Source organism: Megalobrama amblycephala, linkage group LG3, assembly GCF_018812025.1.
Source record: "Megalobrama amblycephala isolate DHTTF-2021 linkage group LG3, ASM1881202v1, whole genome shotgun sequence".
Lineage (NCBI taxonomy): Eukaryota > Metazoa > Chordata > Actinopteri > Cypriniformes > Xenocyprididae > Megalobrama > Megalobrama amblycephala.
In genome coordinates this window covers 35,778,793-35,800,149 of record NC_063046.1, presented here as the reverse complement: position 1 = coordinate 35,800,149, position 21,357 = coordinate 35,778,793, and the positions used below count along the sequence as shown (strand labels likewise).

Sequence of the window (21,357 nt, the reverse complement as noted above, 5' to 3'; positions counted from 1 at the left end):
ACCTGGTCCCTGAAGGGAGTGGTAGGAACCTTGGGCACATAGCCAGGCCGGGGTGTCAGTACCACGTGGTTGTCACCCGGCCCGAACTCTAGGCACGATTCGTTGACCGAAAATGACTGCAGGTCCCCTACCCACTTGATGGAGGCCAATGCAACCAGCAGCAAAGTCTTCATAGAATCTTTAAGTCTGCTGATTGCAAGGGCTCAAAGGGAGCAATCTGAAGTGCTCGAAGCACCAGAGCAAGGTCCCAAGAGGGTATGGAGGGGGGTCGAGGAGGATTTAACCGTCTCGCCCCCCTAAGGAACCTGACGACCAGGTCGTGCTGACCAACAGTTTTGCCATCTATGTGGTCGTGGTAAGCAGAGATAGCAGCAGTGTGGACTTTGAGGGTGGAGGGGGACAGCCTACGCTCCAACCCTTGCTGCAAGAAGGACAGCACGACTCTGATCGAGCATCTTCGGGGTCTTCTCGGCGAGAAAAACACCACTCGACGAACAGGTTCCACTTCAAGGCGTAAGAACATCTTGTAGACGGTGCACGTGCCGACGTGATGGTGTTAAGTACCTCAGGGGGTAAGTCACCTAGAACCTCCGCATCCCGTCCAGGGACCAGACATGGAGTTTCCAGAGGTCTGGACACGGGTGCCAAAGAGTGCCCCGTCTCTGAGAAAGAAGGTCCTTCCTCAGAGGAATGGGCCAGGGAGGGCTGTCGCGAGGAGTGAGAGTTCTGGGAACCAGGTCCGGTTGGGCCAATAGGGCGCAACTAACAGGACTTTCTCCTCGTCCTCCCTGACTTTGCACAATGTCTGTGCAAGTAGGCTCACTGGGGGAAACGCATATTTGCGAAGGCCCCGGGGCCAGCTGTGTGCCAGTGCATCTGTCCCGAGTGTTCCCCCGGTCAGAAAATAAAACAACTGGCAGTGAGAGGTTTCTGGTGAGGCAAACAGGTCTACCTGAGCCTCTCCGAACTCTCCAAATCAGCCGGACCACCTGGGGGTGGAGTCGCCACTCTCCCGGCAGCACAGCTTGCGGGAGCTCGTCGGCCGCACGGTTGAGCACACCGGGGACACGAATGGTGCGAAGCGACCTCAGATGCTTCCGACTCCACAGGAGGAGATGGCGGGCGAGTTGCGACATGCGACGGGAGGGTAGACCACCTTGAGGGTTGATGTACGCGACGGTCGCAGTGTTGTCCGTACGGGCCAGTACATGCTTGCCCTGTAGCGGCTCTTTGAGGCAGCTCAGAGCAAGGCGTACTTCTAGCAACTCAAGGCAGTTGATGTGCCACTGCAGATGGGGTCCCGTCCAAACCCCTAAACTGCAAGCCCGTTGTACGTGGCACCCCAGCCGGTGGTCGAGGCATCTGTGAAAACCACAGCATGCCGGGGACCCGTTCTAGGGACACTCCTGCGCGAAGAAACAAGGGGTCCGACCACGGAACTACCCTCATGCATAAAGAGTGCCTTGGCCTCACATGCAGGATGGGAGTGGTCTGTGTACAGCCACCCCATCCAAGAGGGCAGTGAGAGAGGAAAAAACTTATGCAGATTTTGGCACTTTTGGCGTTCCATAGTTATGGCACCAATATACCTCCATACTGCCAAGTCTTCCATGCACATCCGGGCTTTTTTTTTTCCCTCACACTCGGGAAAGCATGGCTGTAAACTCTGAATCTGAGTCAGCATAAGCACACACCATTACAGTGTGCAGCGTCACCCTCATTTCCAGAGCAAAACAGCACTCTCTCCAATGCTGCAATCGATGTCTGACCCTCAGCTGGAGCTCTGAATGAAATGCTAGGTTCCCCTATGAGAAGGACCAGCAATCCAATCCAGAAACTGCACAGCTTGCAATGTTCTAGAGAGGGAGGGGCCCTAAGGGGTTGGTTCCCCGAAGGAACCCCTCAACCTCATGTCACCCAAGCCATATCAGCAAAGTAGACCTCTTCTGGTGCACCAGAGAGGGTGCTACAATGAGGATTAGGCAAGGGAACCGCGCATCTAGAGCGCCGAGCGAGCGCTGGGTTGCCGTGACAACCCGTGCTGCAGCCAGACAGCTCGACGGCACGACACGCAGAGGAGCGAGAGGTTTGCTCTCGCTGATCTCCATGGTCTCCCAGAGTGTCGGGCAGACCCGCGGCTGTGCTTTTACACACAAGCGGCAGCTGGCCAACAACAGGGGACTCAAGCTTCCCGGAGAAAGAAGAGTCACGACCGGCGTGTCGACGTGATCATGTTCTCATATGAAAACATGAATCACCCACGAGCATCGCTTCAGCACGCGCCCAGACATGTGAAACAATGATCGTGGCCGTCAGTGAGGACAGGAAACGACCGCAACCAGAAGCACACAGGTAGAATGTCATCTTGAAAAAGACGCAAATCTACTTGTGTAAGCTCTTTTAGGGTCTACTCTTTTAGGTGCCGAAGCACGCAGGGGAATGACCGCTGCAGACACAGACAGGGGATAGTGCAGCCTGTCGTGTGCACTCTCTCCTTGTAGCCGCCCTCTTACCAGCTGTGAGAACAGCTCTTAAGCGCTCAAAAGTGCACCGTTCACCAGCCGTGAGAACGTCTTTTTCCAACTGAGGCTTTGCTCTCTCAAAAAGGCAAAACAAAAGAAAAGAGAAAATAAAGAAGAGAGATCGGTCCCGCTGCCGTGCTGTCCGCCTGCACCAACACAAAGAGCAGATTTTCCCAAAAAAAAGCTGACTCGTTGAAGACAAACACTCGCTCGTAGACACCACTGTTTGTTACAGACGGTTCGGCTCCGAAGCGAAAAGCTGAAGATGCAACGCACCTGCTGCTCATTATATACCCGCACTGCGAGGCGAGCAGCTGATGCATATGATTGCATGCCAATGTGCATTGGCTCGTTGTAGTTACAATCTAAGTAGATTGGCCTCTCTAGCGAGATTCCTATTCATCGGTCTGTCCGACGTATGTCGAACGTGACCGACTGAATGGGAACTGCTAGTTTCAGTGCTTCAGATTTATCATGGATTCACTGCATTCACATACAAGAATCAAAATGCTGAAAATCACTTCAACAGTTTAAACTAAAACACTTTATACTCAATATCTCACAATGAGTCTGAGTTCACATTATATTTGTGTAAAATTCTTCACATTAATGATTTGTTTGTAAGATGATCTCTTCCTCTGTTTGTGTCTTTCTAGTCTACAGAAATGTGGCATTACAGATGTTTCTTCTTTAACTCAGTCTTTGACTAACTCAAAAGCACTGCAGTTTTTAAAAGTTCTTGATCTGAGGAAGAATAAGATAGGAGACTCAAAGCAGCGGCTCCGTGACGTGTTACGAGACTCAAACTGTGTCCTGAGGTGAGGAAACATCACTGTGATATTAAAGATCTTCATTTTCCTCTGTTATGAGAACAAACCTTTCAGATATTCATGAAAGGAAATTATCATTAAGCTTTATTGCAACAAAGGGTTTGTGTGAGAACAAAATGTGAAGTTATTAAAATTAAAGTTCAACACAAAGGAGGAAAGAGAACAAAATCACACTGTCACAGCTTTATTCAACAACACCTGCTTTATTAACTGTGTCAGTAGAAGTTAATCATTTCAGTTTGAGAATAGACTTGTTCAGATTGTAGGAACTAATAGTAACTCATTTTCACTTTGATCCACTGAACACTGATTGTTTTCTCTTCTGTTCCTGCTTCTGTAGATGAAGATCTGTGAAATCATCATGAGAGGATCAGAAATCATCAGGTGATCCACAGAAGAGTCTCTACTGTGTCTATGAGGAGAAATAAATGTGATTAATGTGTAAATGTGTTTCATACAGATGGAAGAGACTCTTTACAGTTAAATAAAGCAGCATGTGTGTCAGCATGAGTATCAGAAACATGTGATATTTAATGATTAATGTTGCTTTAGTATTCAATCAAATGATGGTTTAGTTTTATTTAAAGGTGGAACAGGAGGAAGAAGCTCAGATGAGTCTGTCAGCAGAAATCTTCAGTATCAGGCCTACAAATATAATAATAATTGGATTGAACTCATCCATAATGATTAAAAAGTCATGGACACATAAATGGAGGAAAAGACTACAATACAATAACAGATATTCTGATTGAAGTAAATCTGTTAAACGCTTTTTAGACACTTTTTAGAATTAAATGAATTACCTAGAAATTGTAAGTAAAATCCCTGTAGAAGTGTTTTAAGTGTTTGGGAACAGATATGGATCTCAAACTGAAGTCTTTTGTATCAAGCAGTTGTTGAAGGTGGAGTTTTGAGGATTCATCAGAGAGAAAACAGAAACAATAACTTCATGTACTGTAAAAAGAAAGAAACTTCAGTTCACTGTTGTAAAACTATTATAAAACTTCATATTCTTACTGTTCATGCTCACTGGAGAAGCATTGTGTCTGTGGAATACCCATAATCCCTTGCTCTTTAATAATTTTGTGTTTGGTCAAAGCAAAGATCTGGACTGTAAATGGTATTTTGAATTAGCAGATCTTTGAGCTTCAATTGTTGTTTAATTAAAGATTTTGTTGTAAAGTTGTGGTTTGTGATTTTTTTTTTCTTTGTAAAATTGTTCATAATGCTGAACTATAAAAAAAATTTCATTAAACAGATGATGATGGACTGTTGATCAAACTGAGCTCAACAGACTTCATGATCAAAGCAAACATTGTAAGTTCACTAATTAAAACTTAAAACTAAAAACTAAATGACAAGTTAAATTAAGCTAAATTTAATTGGAGTGTAATTAGTTGCTAACAAATCTGTGCATTTATTTCTGAATTTGTATATTACTATTTTCTTTTAGTCTTACTTTTTTTTAATTTGGATTATTTTAATTGTGGTAAGAATAAAATGGACAAAATTTTTTTAAAACGACTCACCAACAAAACAGAAATAGGCCCTTATGCAGCAGAATATGTCCATTTGTCTTAAAAACAAGTACATTTTGATTGATGAATAAGCTATACAAACAAAACATCAATTGAACCAATCGATTCACAAAATTATTCTGTTTTGAAGCACTCGAAACGCCTCAAGCTGGCGACATCTACTGGTCAAAATGGTGTAAATGCAATGAAAACATCTCTGGTTTCTAAATGTAACCTCAGTTCCCTGAGAGGAGGAATGAGACACTGTATCAGAGCTGGAGCTGTGGGGTTTCCTCTCTTTCCTCGAATCCACTGAAGCCTAATGAAATATCACGGGTGAGAAATCGGCCGCCATTGGCGTTCAAGTGAACTGAACTGAATCTCGTTCTGATTCCCGACACCAAAGTCATGAATGTGTGGTGGACAGGACAGTCATGTACAGGTACAAACACTGCTGTGACGCTCTTATCTATCCTTATTGAATAAAACTACAAGAGACCACTTGAAAAATATCCCAAAACATGTTTTCATAATCCTCTATCTACAACATCTCTCATCAGTCAAAACACTGTTATGCTTTCTGTGGAGTTTATCAATCAGGATTACAGGCACACGTGTGACGAGAAAACAGAGGAGATGGAAGGATTGAGACACCTCCGAAGCTTCAACTTACCAGTAAAGATGATTTACAGAGACGATTTAAGCAAAAATTTCTTCTGTATTTATCTACAATTGATGGAGATCATGAGTCAGACAAAAAACATCATTATTTCTTTGTATGGTTGGCGATGAACCTTTGGAGGTATATAATAATTTCACTTTTGAAGAAGGAGAGAGTGTGTGATTGCAGCCGATAATGGACACGTTTGAAGCATTTTGCACACTGAAGAGAAATGTTACCTATGAAAGTCATCGATTTTTCTGGTGTGGAAGCATGAAAAAAGCAACACAAAATGAGCTTTTGCCTTTACAACAGTGTGCATAATGATTATTTTGACCAGAATTCTTGCAACTTTTACCATAAGCTGGACATTTTCTTGGTGGATGCTGCATCTCACAACGATCACATGTTCTCTCATTTATCAGTTTCCATCCTGCTTCCAACTTCCATTTCTTACTGATGCTCAATATATTTCAGCCAATGAGATCAAATGTTTCATTGCAAACTGAAGGAAAAATGTTGCATTTGAATGTGTTTTTATGTAGATAGGACATTTTTTTGTGGTTGGTCACTTTATAGTCTGTTTGTCCAGAAGAAATCTTGGAAGTTCATGACAGTGAATGATGAGGAAAGGTGTGCAAGCTGGAAAATATTAGTTTTGTGAGAAACAGAAAATGATTCATTAATGTACTCTTAACCTCACAAAAAACCTTGGAATCAAAAACCTTTAGGTATTTGGTCTGTGTGCTGATATAATACTTTGATATTTGACTGTAATTTTAAAAAATAATTTCTATTTCCTTGTACTTTGTAGGTTCTTGTGAGAAGAACACGGCAAATCAAACGAGGACTGAAAGACACTTTTGTTCGACTCTTCTAACTGAGAGGAAGGTTCTGTAACTCTTTCTCATCTCACTGTCACTCGTCATAATCTTTGACAATTAACACTGTTGACGTCCAAATCAAAGTCAGTAAGGTGTCCCTGAAACACAGGAAGCCATTTTGTTGTCATTTGAAGGGAAAAACAGGAAATGACATCACAGAGGAGATCCCAGTGGACATCATGACTGTCAAGGTTAGATTTTTCCTCTTTATGAAAAAGCAAGTTTTGTTCAAAAATATAATTAAACCAAAATGAACACAAAGATAACTTCACTTTCTTATATAACTTTATTGTTTGTGTTTTGTCTTTATAGGAAAGTGGAGTGCAGACAGGAAAGTAAGATGAGATTAGGACTGAAATGTGAGCAAAGAATCTTTTTACTGTAAACAGAAACATGATACAAGTTGTTCTCGGGTCATTGATTTATGAGCTTCAGCACAAGTTTCCTCTAAACCAGATTCATGCCAGTTGAGTTCATCATCATGTGAAGTGTGTTTATGACCATCAGCTGGAGAAAGTCATGGATCAAGAACCAGTTAGACAGGGAACTTTAGATGCTGCTTTTGGATTAAAAACTTAACAACTTAAAATACAAACCTCAGGATGTCAGTCATTTACAATATCCAGCATCTTATAATAGTCCAGAAACAGGGAATATAACAAATGCACTGCTGAAATGACAATTTAAGTGGTCTAAAAAAGTATTAGATATATGTGGTAGAATATTCTCGCTCCAGTACAGTAGGTGGCGGTGTGCAACTGTTCAGCTGCTTCAAAACCCTCCTGAAAACCCACGAAGAAGAGGAAATCGAAAGTAACTCATTCCACAGAGATACTGATTTGATCCACGCGATTTTCCAGAAAACGTGTTTAAAGATGTCAGTTTAGCACAATACCAACCAAATTTAACTCTCGCGGTCATTTCTGTGTATTTAATCCATAATCATCGATACCAGGAAGAGATTTTGAGAATAACGCGCTGACAGGAAACAAACACAGGAAGTGAAGTGAGTTTTTAAATACTTATAAATTCTCTTCTTAGAGGACAAGACTGAAAGTGAGTTTTAACACATTCTCGATTACAGTTATTTGTAATTATTAGTAATTTGATATTGTATATGTAAGCGTGATTTAAATGTGAAGTTACAGAAGTGTTCTTATCATTATTGTTGTTTATTCTGCTGCTCCGAACAGATGAAGAATCTTCCATAAATTACCATCTTTTGAAGGCCACTGATGATAAAACATGAAGATTATGGAGAAATGTTACTGAAAACGAGTGAGTTTATGAAGGTTTTCTCGTATTTTCTCTTCCGTTTTACGCTGTTGTTTTTGTTTCTTGCGAAATCGAAAGTATTTTTGATCCAGACATTTACAGTAGAAGAAGGTTTTTTTTTAATTGAATATTTCAGTTCATATATATCAATTATGATTTGTAGTTTTACAGTATGATCATTATAATTCAGGTTACTTTTACTCAGTTATTTCAGGATCATTTGAAAGTAATGAAATCAACCATCATTGTGAACTTGAAATAATGATTAAATAACAAATGATTCAACAATTAATAAAGATTGGGCAAATATGATTGTAAAATAATATTAAACTTCAATAGAGAATATAATAAATTGTGTTCAGTTTTCCAGCACAATGTAAATTTCTGTTCCCAAATGAATTCATATTTAATGCATGAATCAGTTAAACTCATTAATCTGAAATTATTAAGATCATTCAGTTATTTTACATGTCAATATATTTGTTTGTAACTCACTTTATTTTATTGATTGTTGTTGCTGTTGTTGGTAACTCAGTATTCTTCATTCTGTTCTTCAATAATTCTTCATCTCTGTGAAATCGTGTCATTTCCAGGTTGAGTGATTGATTGATTGATCTGTGTTCAGTGTCAGTTTATCTGAGCGAGGAAAGGACTCTCTCTCTAAGATGAGTCTCTCAGAGAAACACAGGTAACACTGCGATTGTTTTCACTTTAAACTCTGCTGGAGTTTATATAGAGATAAAGACATGGATGTGTTTCAGACACAGTTTATCCTCCTTTACTAAAGTGTTTCTCTCTCTGTTCTTTGTGTCATTAGTGTGAGATCAGACTCACATGTGTCCAGCTCTGTGTCTCTGAAGAGTGATCAGTCAAAAGATTATCCACCAGACTTCAGTGAGAGAAAACCATCATCTGATAAAAGGTATTTTGTGTGTTTACATTATAGTGTTGCATTATTTGTCCTCAGTGGTGTATGTGATTGAACTCGACTGAATAAAACAATAAATCGCAATAAAACTCAATTCCTGGGAACCTTATGGAGCTCATTCCAGTAACACAATTACACAGACAGCCACAAGGAGGCGTAAATTCACTATGGAAAATAGATCATGCAACTAAACATGTATATATGCATCCATCCAACCGTAGTCATAAATGGACAAATGCACAGCTATACTACTGTGGAGTAAATCCAGTACTCTCCTGAACAGCAGAATTTATAGCATACCTCAACTCTGCAAATAATGATCCCAATGGTTATGCTCGCCAAAAAACAACTAAACATGTACAGTCAAACCAAAAATTATTCAGACAGTTTTTATATATATTTTTACTAGTGGGTGCAGGACACTATAGTTCATTTCTGTAAGTGAGGATAGCAAAATTAAGTAAACTGTGACATATTATACACAAAACTTCTTCATACAGTGGACTACCAGTAAAACTGATAAAAATTTTAAACCAAAACTTATTCAGACACTTTGACCTGACCGTGTTTTGCTTAAGTGTTTTCTGACATAATTAAGATTATTTTTTTCTGACAGTTTAACTCTGAGATCTTATATTTTATTACCATTTTTTTAAACTATAGTGAATAAATTGAATTAATGAATGAAATGTTGAAGGTGTCTAAATACATTTTGGTTTGACTGCACATATCCATCCATCCAATGGACAAATGCACAGCTGTACTGCATTTAATTAAACCTTTTCAAATGAGACTAAAGTATCTCCTGTAGTAAAGTGTTTCTCTCTGTTCTTTGTGTCATTAGTGTAAGATCAGACTCACATGTATCCAGCTCTATGTCTCTGAAGAGTGATCAGTCAAAAGATGATCCACTAAACTTCAGTGAGAGAAAATCTGATAAAAGGTATTTCATTTTTCTAATTTTTGGTCACACACTGACTGTGTATTTATCAGAGTATTCACAGCTAGGCCTAATACTTTTTTTATTCTCTTTCTGTAATATTTTGCCTGTAAAATCAGTATTTTATTGTATTTATTTGATTACAGTCTTCAGTATGAGACATTAGACTCAGATGTTCAGACTCACAGGAAACACGAGAGTTTCAAAGACAATCTCCTGTGGATCTTCCAAGTAGGAAAACACATTTTCATAAATGTTTAATATTTATAACAAACAAATGTATTATTGAATTTATTTTCAAAATTAAATTCCTCTTGATTACTGTGGCGAGCAGGGCGGGCGAGAGCCGTGAGAGAATAACCTCGCAGATGGAGCTCGTTATCACTTGCGTCACCGGCTCTCGCCCGCCCTGCTCGCCACAATTACTTATTTTTCCTTTTAAGCACATTGTTTTTATTTTTCATGTGTTAAAAATAACAGCTGGTTAGCATTTTGTTGTTTTTTTAACTGGATCTTTTTCTTCTTCTTTTTAATTTTTTTTTATACAGATTTTATAATCATTGAATGAATAGTGTTGACCAAATGTAGATGTACAATTTGGTTTAAATTCTGTTTTCAGGATCTTGAGAGCAAATTAATCACATTTCTGAAGAAAGAGCTGGAAAAGTTTAAGAAAATATTACAAAATGAGAACACAGAATTCTTTGTGAAGGACTTTAATGAGAATAGATGCAGTACCAAAGCAGCAGCTCTTGATCTCACACTACATTACCTGAGAGAGATGAAGCAAGATGAAGCTGCTGATGCTCTAGAAGGTCAGAGACTCATGATCATCTGTCTGATTGACACTTATAAATGTAAAAGAGGAAATTAAGACTAAAACTATCTATTTTCTGTTCCTGTGTTTAGATGAGCTGCTCTTCATTCATCAGCTCAAATGTGGCCTAAAGAAGAAGTATCAATGTGTGTTTGAAGGAATTGCGAAGCAAGGTGACTCCACACTTCTGAATAACATCTACACAGATCTCTATATCACTCAGGGTGGCAGTGAACAGGTCAATACTGAACATGAGGTCAGACAGATTGAAGTTGCTTCCAGGCATCATGAATCTCAAGAGATACAGGTTGAATGCAGAAATTTGTTTGAAGCTCCTGAACAAGACAAGGACATCCGAACTGTACTGACAAAAGGAGTCGCTGGCATCGGAAAATCAGTCTCTGTGCAAAAGTTTGTTCTGGACTGGGCTGAAGGGAAACAAAATCAAGATATCAGCTTCATATTTCCTCTTCCATTCAGAGAGATGAACTTAAAGGAGAAAGAAAAACTAAGTTTGATGGACCTTATAACTCATTTTTTCCCAGAGACAAAAGGACTGAACCTTACAAGAAGGAATCAGTTCAAAGTCCTGTTCATCCTTGATGGATTGGACGAATGTCGCCTTCCTCTGAAGTTTGATCGTAATGAGACGTGGCATGATGTATCGTCACCAGCCTCTCTGGATGTTCTCCTAACGAACCTCATGAAGGGAAATCTGCTTCCTTCTGCTCTCATCTGGATCACCACCAGACCAGCAGCTGCCAGTAAGATTCCTCCTGACTGTATCGACCGGCTGACAGAGATACGAGGATTCAATGATGCACAAAAGGAAGAGTACTTCAAAAAAAGATTCACTGATCAGAATCAGGCCAACACAATCATTGATCATGTTAAAAAATCAAAGAGTCTCTTCATCATGTGCCACATCCCAGTCTTCTGCTGGATTTCAGCCACTGTTCTCCAGAACATTCTGGAGGAGAAAAGAAATAATGATGTGAAAATCAATCAGGCTGATGAGATCTCTAAAACACAGCAGGAATCAAATACTGAAGACACTCCCAAGACTCTGACACAAATGTACACACACTTTCTCCGCTTTCAGATCCAGCAGAGCCGCCGAAAGTATGATGGAGAATATGCAGCAGATGTTTCCTGGGATAAAGATGCCATCCTTTCACTGGGGAAACTGGCATTTCATCAACTGGAAAGAAACAACGTGATCTTCTATAACTCAGACCTGGAAGCCTGTGGTATTGACGTCTATAAGGCATCAGTGTACTCAGGCATGTGTACCCAGATCTTTAAGGAGGAAACAGGGATCACTCTTGGCACCATGTACTGCTTTGTTCACTTAAGCATTCAAGAGTTTATTGCAGCCCTTTATGCACATCTGTTTCTAGACATCAACAAGAAAAGTGTGTTTGTTCATGAGTCTACAGAACAGGAAAACAAAAATGAAACCTTGATTGATTTTCTCAAGACTGCAGTGGACAAGGCGCTTGAGAGTGACAGTGGACACCTGGACCTTTTCCTTCGCTTCCTCCTCGGTCTGTCACTCCAGTCCAATCGACGGCTCTTACGGGGTCTGTTATCACAGCAAGATGACAATGAACAGAGCAACAAGAGAATAGTTCAGTACATCAAGCAGAAATTAGAAGATAATCTGCCTGCAGAGAGATCCATCAATCTGTTCTACTGTCTGAATGAACTGAACGACCAAACTCTGGTGAAGGAGATCCAGACCCAGCTTAACAAACAAAGTCTCTCATCTGGTGACCTTTCACCTGCCCAGTGGTCTGCTTTGGTCTTTGTGTTGTTGACATCAGAGGAAGATCTGGAGGAGTTTGAGCTTCAGAAATTCAAGAAATCAGACGAGTGTGTCATTAGATTATCGGCGGTCATCAAAACCTCCAGAAGAGCTCTGTAAGTCATTCAATATATTTTGTCATGTTTTGCTCTCATCTGAAAATGCCTGACACTTAAATGAACACTTTACAGTTGGTTTTGTGACTGACTGTAAGTCATTCTCTTTAAATGCTATTGAAGGTAGAAACGTGAATACCAATGTCATAACTTTAGAGATTGTCCCTAAATTTATGAATATCAAACGTTCAACGTCAAACCAACTTTATGCCAGTATATGCTTGCTTGGAGTCTATAAAGTATAACTTGCATCACAAGTTTAGTCTTTTATATCACTGTACGAGTCCATTAAGCTGTGTTAAGCGTTTTATATGTCCTGATGGCAGGGGAATCCTATGACAAATGAGGAAAACCCTACTATTACAACACAGTGCTGTGATATAAAGTTAAGGAAACTAAACAACAGAGAGAAATATATGTCTACCTCAGATTTAACATTTGATCTGTACACCAGCATCGGGCAATAACGTTGTAATCTCATTCACTGTAGAGAAAGCTGCTTACATGTAGCCTACGCATGGGAAGTAACCGTAAAGACACTGAATTTAACATAAATGCAGCTTTTTTATCCCTGATAATCATCACACATTCACTTACTGCTTGCTTTATTTCTGCAAATCCATCTTTATGAATGAATGATGACTTGCTAGCCGTCTTCGTAAAAAGCCGCTAGCGGCACCTGCTGGTGAGATCAACTAACAGCAGATGGAGATCATGCATCGGTACTTTTCCTGTTCCCGGATGTGAAATGTTTAATTTTCTGCCGAATTTGAACGATTAAATTTGTGAAAGCGAATTTGTAAAGCAAAATAAAATGGACCGAAAATTGCCAGTCGAATATTGTAGATTCATTTTTTTACACAAAAATGAATATTTTGGAAGTGAAATCTGAAAGGTGAATATAAATTATTGAATTTTTAATAATGAAAATGTGTGTGAAATGTTTTGAATTAAAATATTCATAGCTTAAAAAGACCTGGGGCCTGTACCATGATGGTAGTTGAACAAACTCAGGGTTATAGGATTAGTTTTGAGTTGACAAAACCAAACCACTCCAATCTGATTTTGTTGGTACCATGATGCTTATGATCAACTTTCTCTGTCAACTCAGCCTTTGATCCTGAGTTTGTGTGAGAACCAGTGCGATTCAAAACTCTTTTGCTGAAAATGAAGAATTTAAACGCATTTACTCTAATGGAAAATACTTCTAAGTCTGTGAAAGAGGACAAATAAAAAAATTATGTTTCTCTATCAGTGCAATTGAAAGTTGTGAAGTTGGTTAATATAGTTGATATATAGCGAAAGAGACTCAAACATGTAATTGTATTTATAAACATGTATTATTTATATTACATATGATCTGTATATATTAATATTTATTAAAACTAAATGCTTAATAATAATTGTTAAACTAAAATTGCTTGTGTGTAGTGGATTAATAGTATAGATCATATAATAATTATAGAAATCATATATAAATAATTTTTTTTTTTTTTTTTTTTGCTGCTATATAGTGTCTTTAATTTGGAGGAAGAGAAACTGGAGGAATGACTTTATTGCATTGGATGTGTCAGTGTCAGTTTGCTCACATCTGATTGGCCCAATTTCTGTTTGAGATCTCTAACCCAGAACATAACCTGCCCCAGAGCATGTTAGCTGTGGAGCGTAAGTTACCATGGTGATGAACACCGCTAAGAGCCAAGTCACTTTCATGGTACCTAAAACCCAGGATTGGCGCAAATTAATCTGAAACTTACCTGGCTAACCAGCTAATCCAGCTTCATGGTACAGGCCCCTGCACTCACGCAGGACCCAACGTAACATAGTGCGGTGCGGGACTAGATTTGATGGCCAGGTGCGGGCGGTAAGGCAGAGTGTGTGTGCAAGTTGCGGGAGAATAAAACGATTCGCAAACTTAGTTCGGGACTAATGCAAAATAGAAATATCTAAAAATAAAACATCTAAAAACAAATAAATTGTTATTCATCTATTGCATAAAAGTAACAAGAACAACTAAAACAAAATAAATAAGATTTACAGCCTTTCTACAAGTTTGTTGTCATTTTTATCCGTGCTCATATTCATTATTCTGTATAATGAGTGTGTTGTAGGTCTCTGTTTCATTGGTTGTTCTTCCCCCCCCCCTCTACACTCCCACTTTTCCAGAGCTTTACATGCCCATTTTTACAGAGTTTTTCCAGCTCAGAGGTATGAATGACCAGGCTTAAACAGGGGGGTTTCATGACCCTATAATAACAAATCATTTATTGGGAGGGTTTATGCTGGGATGTGTTGGTTGTGGCTAGGCGACACGTAACTTGAAACTATTTCTTGGACATAAAGAAATCTATTTATACTTTTTTGCGGGTGGGAGCGGGACAAAATATGAATGTTGTGGGCAGGAGCGGGAGAAGGTAACATATTTTTTTGCGTGAGTGGGACTGAAAAATTTGTCCCATGCAGGTCCCTACTCTGTATCTCACAATGATTCCTTGGGTCAAGACGAATCGATTGCACCCTATGACGTCATTTTCCGTCATGAAAATTTTTCAGCCATTTTGAATTTTCTGAAAAACCTACTTTTTCGAACTCCTCCTAGGCCGTTACTCCGATTTTCACGAAAATTGAATCAGGTCATCTTTAGACCATGTCGACAAAAAGTTATGGAATTCAAGTCGATTCCTCAAACCGTTTTCGAAAAACACGCGAACGAATTGTATGTAGCGCTTCCGAAAATAGAAGTAAGGCTGTATCTCTGCAACACTTTATCATATTCAGACCAAACTTGCTACATGTCATCACAAGCATGACCTGAGGCACCATGCAGCGTTTCGTTATAGCGCCACCTTCTGGTGTGGAGATATGAAAAATGGCTATTTTTGCTTATAACTTCTGATGGGTTTGTCCAAAAATCATAAATTTGGTCTTGTTGGATTTGGGGAATCATGCCGGGTCGAACGATATCCAATTTTCCCACTTCGGCCATTTTGGCCGTCGACCATTTTGAGTTTTGTGCTAAAATGCTGTATTTTACGAACGCATCAGCGTATCATTACGAAACTCGGTATGGGTCATCAGCACAATGCCCTGAAGGAGCCTGAGAAGTTTCGGACCAGCGCCACCTTGTGGTCAAAAGCTATAACAAAATGTACAAAAATGTTAATAACTTTTGACTGTATTCACCAATTGTAATGAAACTGGTCTCAGTAGATTCCTTGGGTCATGCTGAGAGCACAGATATCAAATTTGCCATAGTCAGCTAAACGTCCTGTCCGCCATATTGTTTTTCTTTAAAAACCTACTTTTTCGAACTCCTCCTAGACCGTTGCTCCGATTTTCACCAAAATTGAACCGTGTCATCTTCAGACCATGCCGACAAAAAGTTATGGATTTCAAGTCAATATGTCAAACCGTTTTCGTATACCAGAGCAAAGAATTTGAGGCATGATGCAAAAATGACTCTTGAAGCTGTATCTCTTCAGTGCTTTGACATATTGACACCAAACTTTGCAAGTGTCATTGTCACACCTCACTCTGACCATACCACATTAATTTGGTCACAGCGCCACCTATTGGTCGAAAGTGATGAACCAATAAGTCCTCATTTTTGATCATTTTTCAGCTCTTTTGCCTAAAATGATCTTAATAGGTCTTTAATTGCTCACTGTTGCATTTGGTCTGATGCTCACAGCCATGTTGGCTGGCTTCTTGTGCCGTTTTGTGCTTGGCCCCGTAATTGCTGCTTGCAGCTATATTTTTAATTATGTTTGTACTGCAGTATGTAGATGATTGAAAGATTTATAAATAAACTTTTATCAAAAGCCTGTTGGATCATGTTTGGTGTACACATTGTAAGATCATTTTTTTTACAAATAATTTTTTGTCAAGTTTATTTCTAATTTAGTAAATATTAAGTAAAATAAATTCAATTTCAGCAATTATGGATGTGTTTTTACTATATTTAAATCAATGATACATCGCCCATTGGCCACCCTGCTCACTAAGATATTGGCATTGGCCGTGAATAATCAAGCTACTATGACCACTATGAATAAAGCACTATGAATAATCAAGAAAACCTAAATTGCTTTCATCCAGTAAATGATATTAATAACAATACAATTTCTTAGATACTTGGCATTAAGTAATCATAGCAAAAAGATGTGCGCATGTGAATGGAGGCATTTTTAGAATTATAATGAAAGCCCTTTAACTTGCTATAAAAGTGTGAACTGTCTCATGTAATATTGTCAGTACAGTCATGCCAATAATATTGTTGAATATTAAGTGTCCCCAACTTAATCAAGCCAAAGATGACAGTGGCAAGAACCCAAACTTCATCAGGTGACAGAAATAGAGAACAAAACATTCAGAGACCAGGCTCAGCTATAAAGCTATAAATCTTAACACAATTTTTTTATTCAAACATGCTTCATTTTATCATATGCTGTTACATAAACAGCATTTCCTTAACCCTCTGGAGTCTGAGGCTGATTTGGGGCTTGGAGAAGTTTTGACATGCCCTGACATTTGTGCTTTTTTCAGTTGTTCATAAACATATAAATGACAAAAGTGCCATTACACTGTATTCAGCACAAACTAGGCTACAATAATATGTGAGGAACATGTATGTACATGTTTGTATTTTTGAAGGAATAATGTTTATGCGTGGTTATTGAAAAAAACAAAAAACTTAAGTCACTGAAATAAGGCCAGAAAAAAGTATATTAAATCTGTGTTCACAAGACTTTTGGGTATTGGAGGTTGTAGACTAGAGTTTTTGCTTCAGAATTATGTAAAAATTATGCTGCCTACTCCTTCATATAAAACAATATATTGATTTAGTTTTTGTAAGACACTTTTTGTCAAGAAACACAGTATGCGTGGAGGCGTGAATCTGCATGAATAATGGGCCATTTACACCTGAAAAGACAAAAGAATCACATAATAATGAGCTGAAATGACTTGCATATTAATGAGGCCTTTCAGTCAGGTAGGCTGTGAAAAAACCCTCTGTAATAATTTCTCAGCTCAATTTAAAATAATGGTATTCTATTATATTCTTTAAAATATAATGTATCTTGTGATGCAAAGTGTCTGAACAATTATGTTACCTCTATGGCATTTCATATAGGCTTGTAGCTTAAAAGCATGCACATTTGGAGAAATATTGATGGATTCTTATATATTTATGTCAATACTGAGAAGTAATATTTATTGTCATCACTATGAGTGCTGGATACTGTGTTTCCAATACATACTTGCAGCCGGAGGGCGCTCTCTGTGCACATTTAGTCCACAAATTATTCTAAAGAAGAAGAGGACATTTCAGGAATGGTGTTTTTAATTCATACTTGCAGCCAGAGGGCGCTCTCTGTACACCTTTATTCCACAAATTCATATAAAGAAGAAAATGAACTAGGAACTAACTGCATGTCTTCTAGAGATCGCTAACCATTGCTTTAACATCCAAATAAACACTTTTCAAGACAATAAATACACGATTGAGACGATGAATGCATGTATTGCCTCTGAATTTGCGTCTGAATAGCGCTGGCTCCGTGGGTGTGGCCACATTAGCGGATAATGAGCAGAATCACAGACTTCTGACATGGCTCTCTTTTCATACAGATTACATAAACAGAATGTTTGTTTTCGATTTGACTTGCACGATTTAAAACCTGACATTTCAACGTTTCTTTAGACGTAAGTGTCATTTTTTTTGTCATTAGTATTCATAAGTTACAGTTCATTTTCTGAGAACTATCAGATTGGACTTCGTTCAGAGGGAGAGGAGAGATCACGCATCATGTTAGTTTTCTTTATTTTATATTTTAAGTCTGTTTTGCTGCAATGTGAAAAAAATCCTGCAAAACGCGCCGGCGTGTTTTCAGACCTCAGGGAGTTAAAATGCTGTTTATGTAAAAAAAAAAAAAGAAAAAAAAAGAAAAACATTTTTAACATTTGTATATAGAAAAATGTATTGTTTGTGTTCCATCTAATTCTGTGATGTGATTTACTTGCCTTGTAGGTTAGATGGTTGTAATTTAACAGACAAAAGCTGTTCAGCTCTGGCTGCAGTTCTTGGATCAGATACCAATCTGAAAGAGCTGAACATGAACAATAATAATCTGCACGATTCAGGACTGAAGCTGCTTTGTGGTGGACTGAAGAATATAAAGTGTAGATTGGAGATACTGAGGTAAGATACTGTTGAGCTACAGGAGTCACATGACAAGAGTGAGGCGTGATGCCAGAGGCAAAAGCGCAATAACTTTTGTTAATAAAAGTTGCATTTATTTGTTTAATACAAGTGAGTTTGTCTTTTTGTTTGTCAGTCATTTTATTGTTGTTGTGTTTTCAATGAAATAGTACTGAACCACAAACTGAGCATTCGTTTTAAATTAAGGGGAAAATCCAAATCCGATATTTTATCATTTATTTCTGTTACAGTGCAGGTATACCATGTCATCAGTCCTATTTGTTATGTTATAAAAGTGTGATGCTTAATATAACCGAGTTTGCCATTGTACTATTTTATTGTTGTTTTGTTTTTTCATTAAGAGTAATATTGAATCAACATTAGGCATTTGTTTTGTTCCAAGTAAAGGAAAGATCTAACGTTACAGATCAAAATGGGCTCTGTGCACAAGATGGCGGCGATGCGAGTTTACCTCCACTCATACTCTTTCGGTCTTAACGATGTTCGCATTTACTGTAAGAAGAAACTTATGTGTAGGGATGGGTATCGTTATGGTTTTAACGATATTACTACTCTTACCGATACTGCTTATCGAGCCGTTACTTTAACGGTATTCTTATCAGTACTTTTGGTTTATATATGTACTTTTGGTTTATATATATATATATATATATATATATATATATATATATATATATATATATAATAGAGAGGGAGAGAGAGCTGAATTAACTTTGCTTTATATTATTTACCCCCGGTTTCACAGACAAGGCTTAAGCTAGTCCTAGACAAAAAATGCATGTTTAAGCTGTTTTATCTGAAAGCAACTTGTACTGACATATCTTAAAATATGTCACTGCCACTGTTTTGTCTTAAGATACACACCAGCAATGTCTTTTTCTAGGGTATGTTTATAAAAACTACTTAAATATCCTAATTGAACTAAGGCTTAATCCTGGTTTAGCCTAAGCCCTGTCTGTGAAACTGGGCCATAGTGTCTGGCATTTTTGGTGTTTTATATGAGAACATGAACAAAGAAACAAAGTAAAAGAAACTGACAAATACAATAAAACGAAGATACAAATGAAATAAAGTGCTTTCATTTGTTCTTGTGTTTAGGTAAGTAATATAGGCCTAGCATATAAAAGAAATCTAAGTAAAGCAATTGTAAAATAACACTGCATGGTTTTCACAGTATAAATTAAAAGATTAATGCTTATTAAAGCTAACTATATTGAGATGAAGAGCTGTGAGTAATTTTCTCTTTGCATTTTGTTGTTTGTTTAACACTGATAGCATTATTGTCAGAAGGTGACTGCTGTCACTTTAAGACAATAGATATTACCACACATCGGATTTTCTCACGGCTGTTCCTGTACACTTACGATATAAACTGCGTTTAAGTAGCTAAACATGCTCCAATCTGGTCATTTTAACATATTTTTGTGTCTATCTGATCATTTGGATGTGCACCTGAAGCCCAGCATATAATTTGTTTGTCTATTTGCAATCCGTTTTGGAGCGCGCACACAACAAGAAACAGCATCTCTTGCACGGATTATTGTGCTTTCAACGTTTTAAAATGTTGATAATCATTATCAAACATTTACTGCAATTTTGCAACAGTAAAGACTGCATTTTACAACAATCATCGATTGTGCTGATTCTGACATAAAGTTTGCGTTTAGGGAGGAACGAACTCGCACAGCTGTGAATAGAATGAAGGTGTGCTAGACGAAGCGCGGCTAGTTTTTAATAGTTTTACCTCAGATATCTTCTTTCTGATCCTTTGCAGCCAAAATCGAAATCAAAAATAAAATTAGCTTAATATCACAGGTCTAAAGTGTAAGCAGACATTTAGTTGTTTAGTTCTCTCCTCCATCGTCATCATTAAACAGGGCTTTCACTGTTTCTCTCTTCTGGATTGCGAAAGCAAAAATGTATCACAGACAAATGTCCTAATATTATTGCATACTGACACAGCTGGCGATTTAGCATTTGCAAGATAATGTCTATATAGCAATAATAAATGTATATGTATTTTCTTCATAATTTCTCCAGTACCGATAGCAGAACCGTTAACATCAGAGCTTATCGATAGACCAGTCTTTCATAATTTAGTTCCAGGGCCATTTTAATACTGGGTTTCGGTACCCATCCCTACTTATATGTGAAACTAGATATAGATAACAGCTAGATATAATGAATGTTTTTTAAATTAAAGATTATGGTGGTCTATCAGAGATAAAAGAAAACATCATTCTTATATTAATGTGTACCTCGGTGTGGTAATTCATGAAGATATGCAGAGATTATCTTTCATTCTTTCTCCTGTTGTTTGCTTCCATATTCAGTTGTCAGTGTTTTTCAACTATCTTTTAATACATTTGTACAAAGATCAAAATAGAATTAAATTAAAGGATTTATATTGTTCCGGTTGAACTGATTAATCAGTTGAATGTTTTCATTCCTGTTCTAGACTCTCTAACTGCAGTGTAACAGAAGAAGGTTATAAAGCTCTGGCTTCAGCTCTGAGATCAAACCCTTCACACCTGATAGAGCTGGATCTCACAGGAAATGACCCTGGAGAATCAGGAGTGAAGGAGCTCGATGATTTACTACAGGATCCAAACTGTCAACTGAAGACACTGAGGTTAGATGGGATGAATTAATACAAAATTAGTTATATGCAGCCTAAATATTCATAACAAATATATTATTTTAGTTATACAATAAGCTGGACAATTTGTTAATTTTGTTAATTTAAAATGCATTAAAATGATCAAGATCAGATCAGATGCTGTGGGTTCTGTCATGATGATGATAACCGTTAACACAGTTTAGTTGTACAAGCTACA

The 21,357-nt window shown here is 38.1% G+C and overlaps 1 protein-coding gene and 1 long non-coding RNA gene across 2 annotated transcripts in view; both read left to right on the top strand.

The window, feature by feature from the left end:
* The first annotated feature begins 2,904 nt into the window (after window positions 1-2,904).
* On the top strand, window positions 2,905-4,534 carry LOC125265199. The gene is made up of 2 exons (XR_007184226.1): window positions 2,905-3,340; window positions 3,693-4,534. It is a non-coding gene; the product is annotated as an uncharacterized LOC125265199 (long non-coding RNA).
* Window positions 4,535-7,200: 2,666 nt separating this feature from the next.
* LOC125265197 (NACHT, LRR and PYD domains-containing protein 12-like) overlaps window positions 7,201-21,357 on the top strand; it is a 260,299-nt gene continuing 246,142 nt past the window's right edge. The window contains exons 1-10 of the mRNA XM_048185283.1: window positions 7,201-7,420; window positions 7,608-7,692; window positions 8,283-8,377; window positions 8,507-8,611; window positions 9,462-9,560; window positions 9,704-9,788; window positions 10,177-10,372; window positions 10,467-12,297; window positions 18,329-18,499; window positions 21,297-21,305. Coding sequence (XP_048041240.1) covers window positions 8,355-8,377; window positions 8,507-8,611; window positions 9,462-9,560; window positions 9,704-9,788; window positions 10,177-10,372; window positions 10,467-12,297; window positions 18,329-18,499; window positions 21,297-21,305 — 2,519 coding nt within the window. The 5' untranslated portion in view covers window positions 7,201-7,420; window positions 7,608-7,692; window positions 8,283-8,354. The remainder of the gene's footprint in view (window positions 7,421-7,607; window positions 7,693-8,282; window positions 8,378-8,506; window positions 8,612-9,461; window positions 9,561-9,703; window positions 9,789-10,176; window positions 10,373-10,466; window positions 12,298-18,328; window positions 18,500-21,296; window positions 21,306-21,357) is intronic.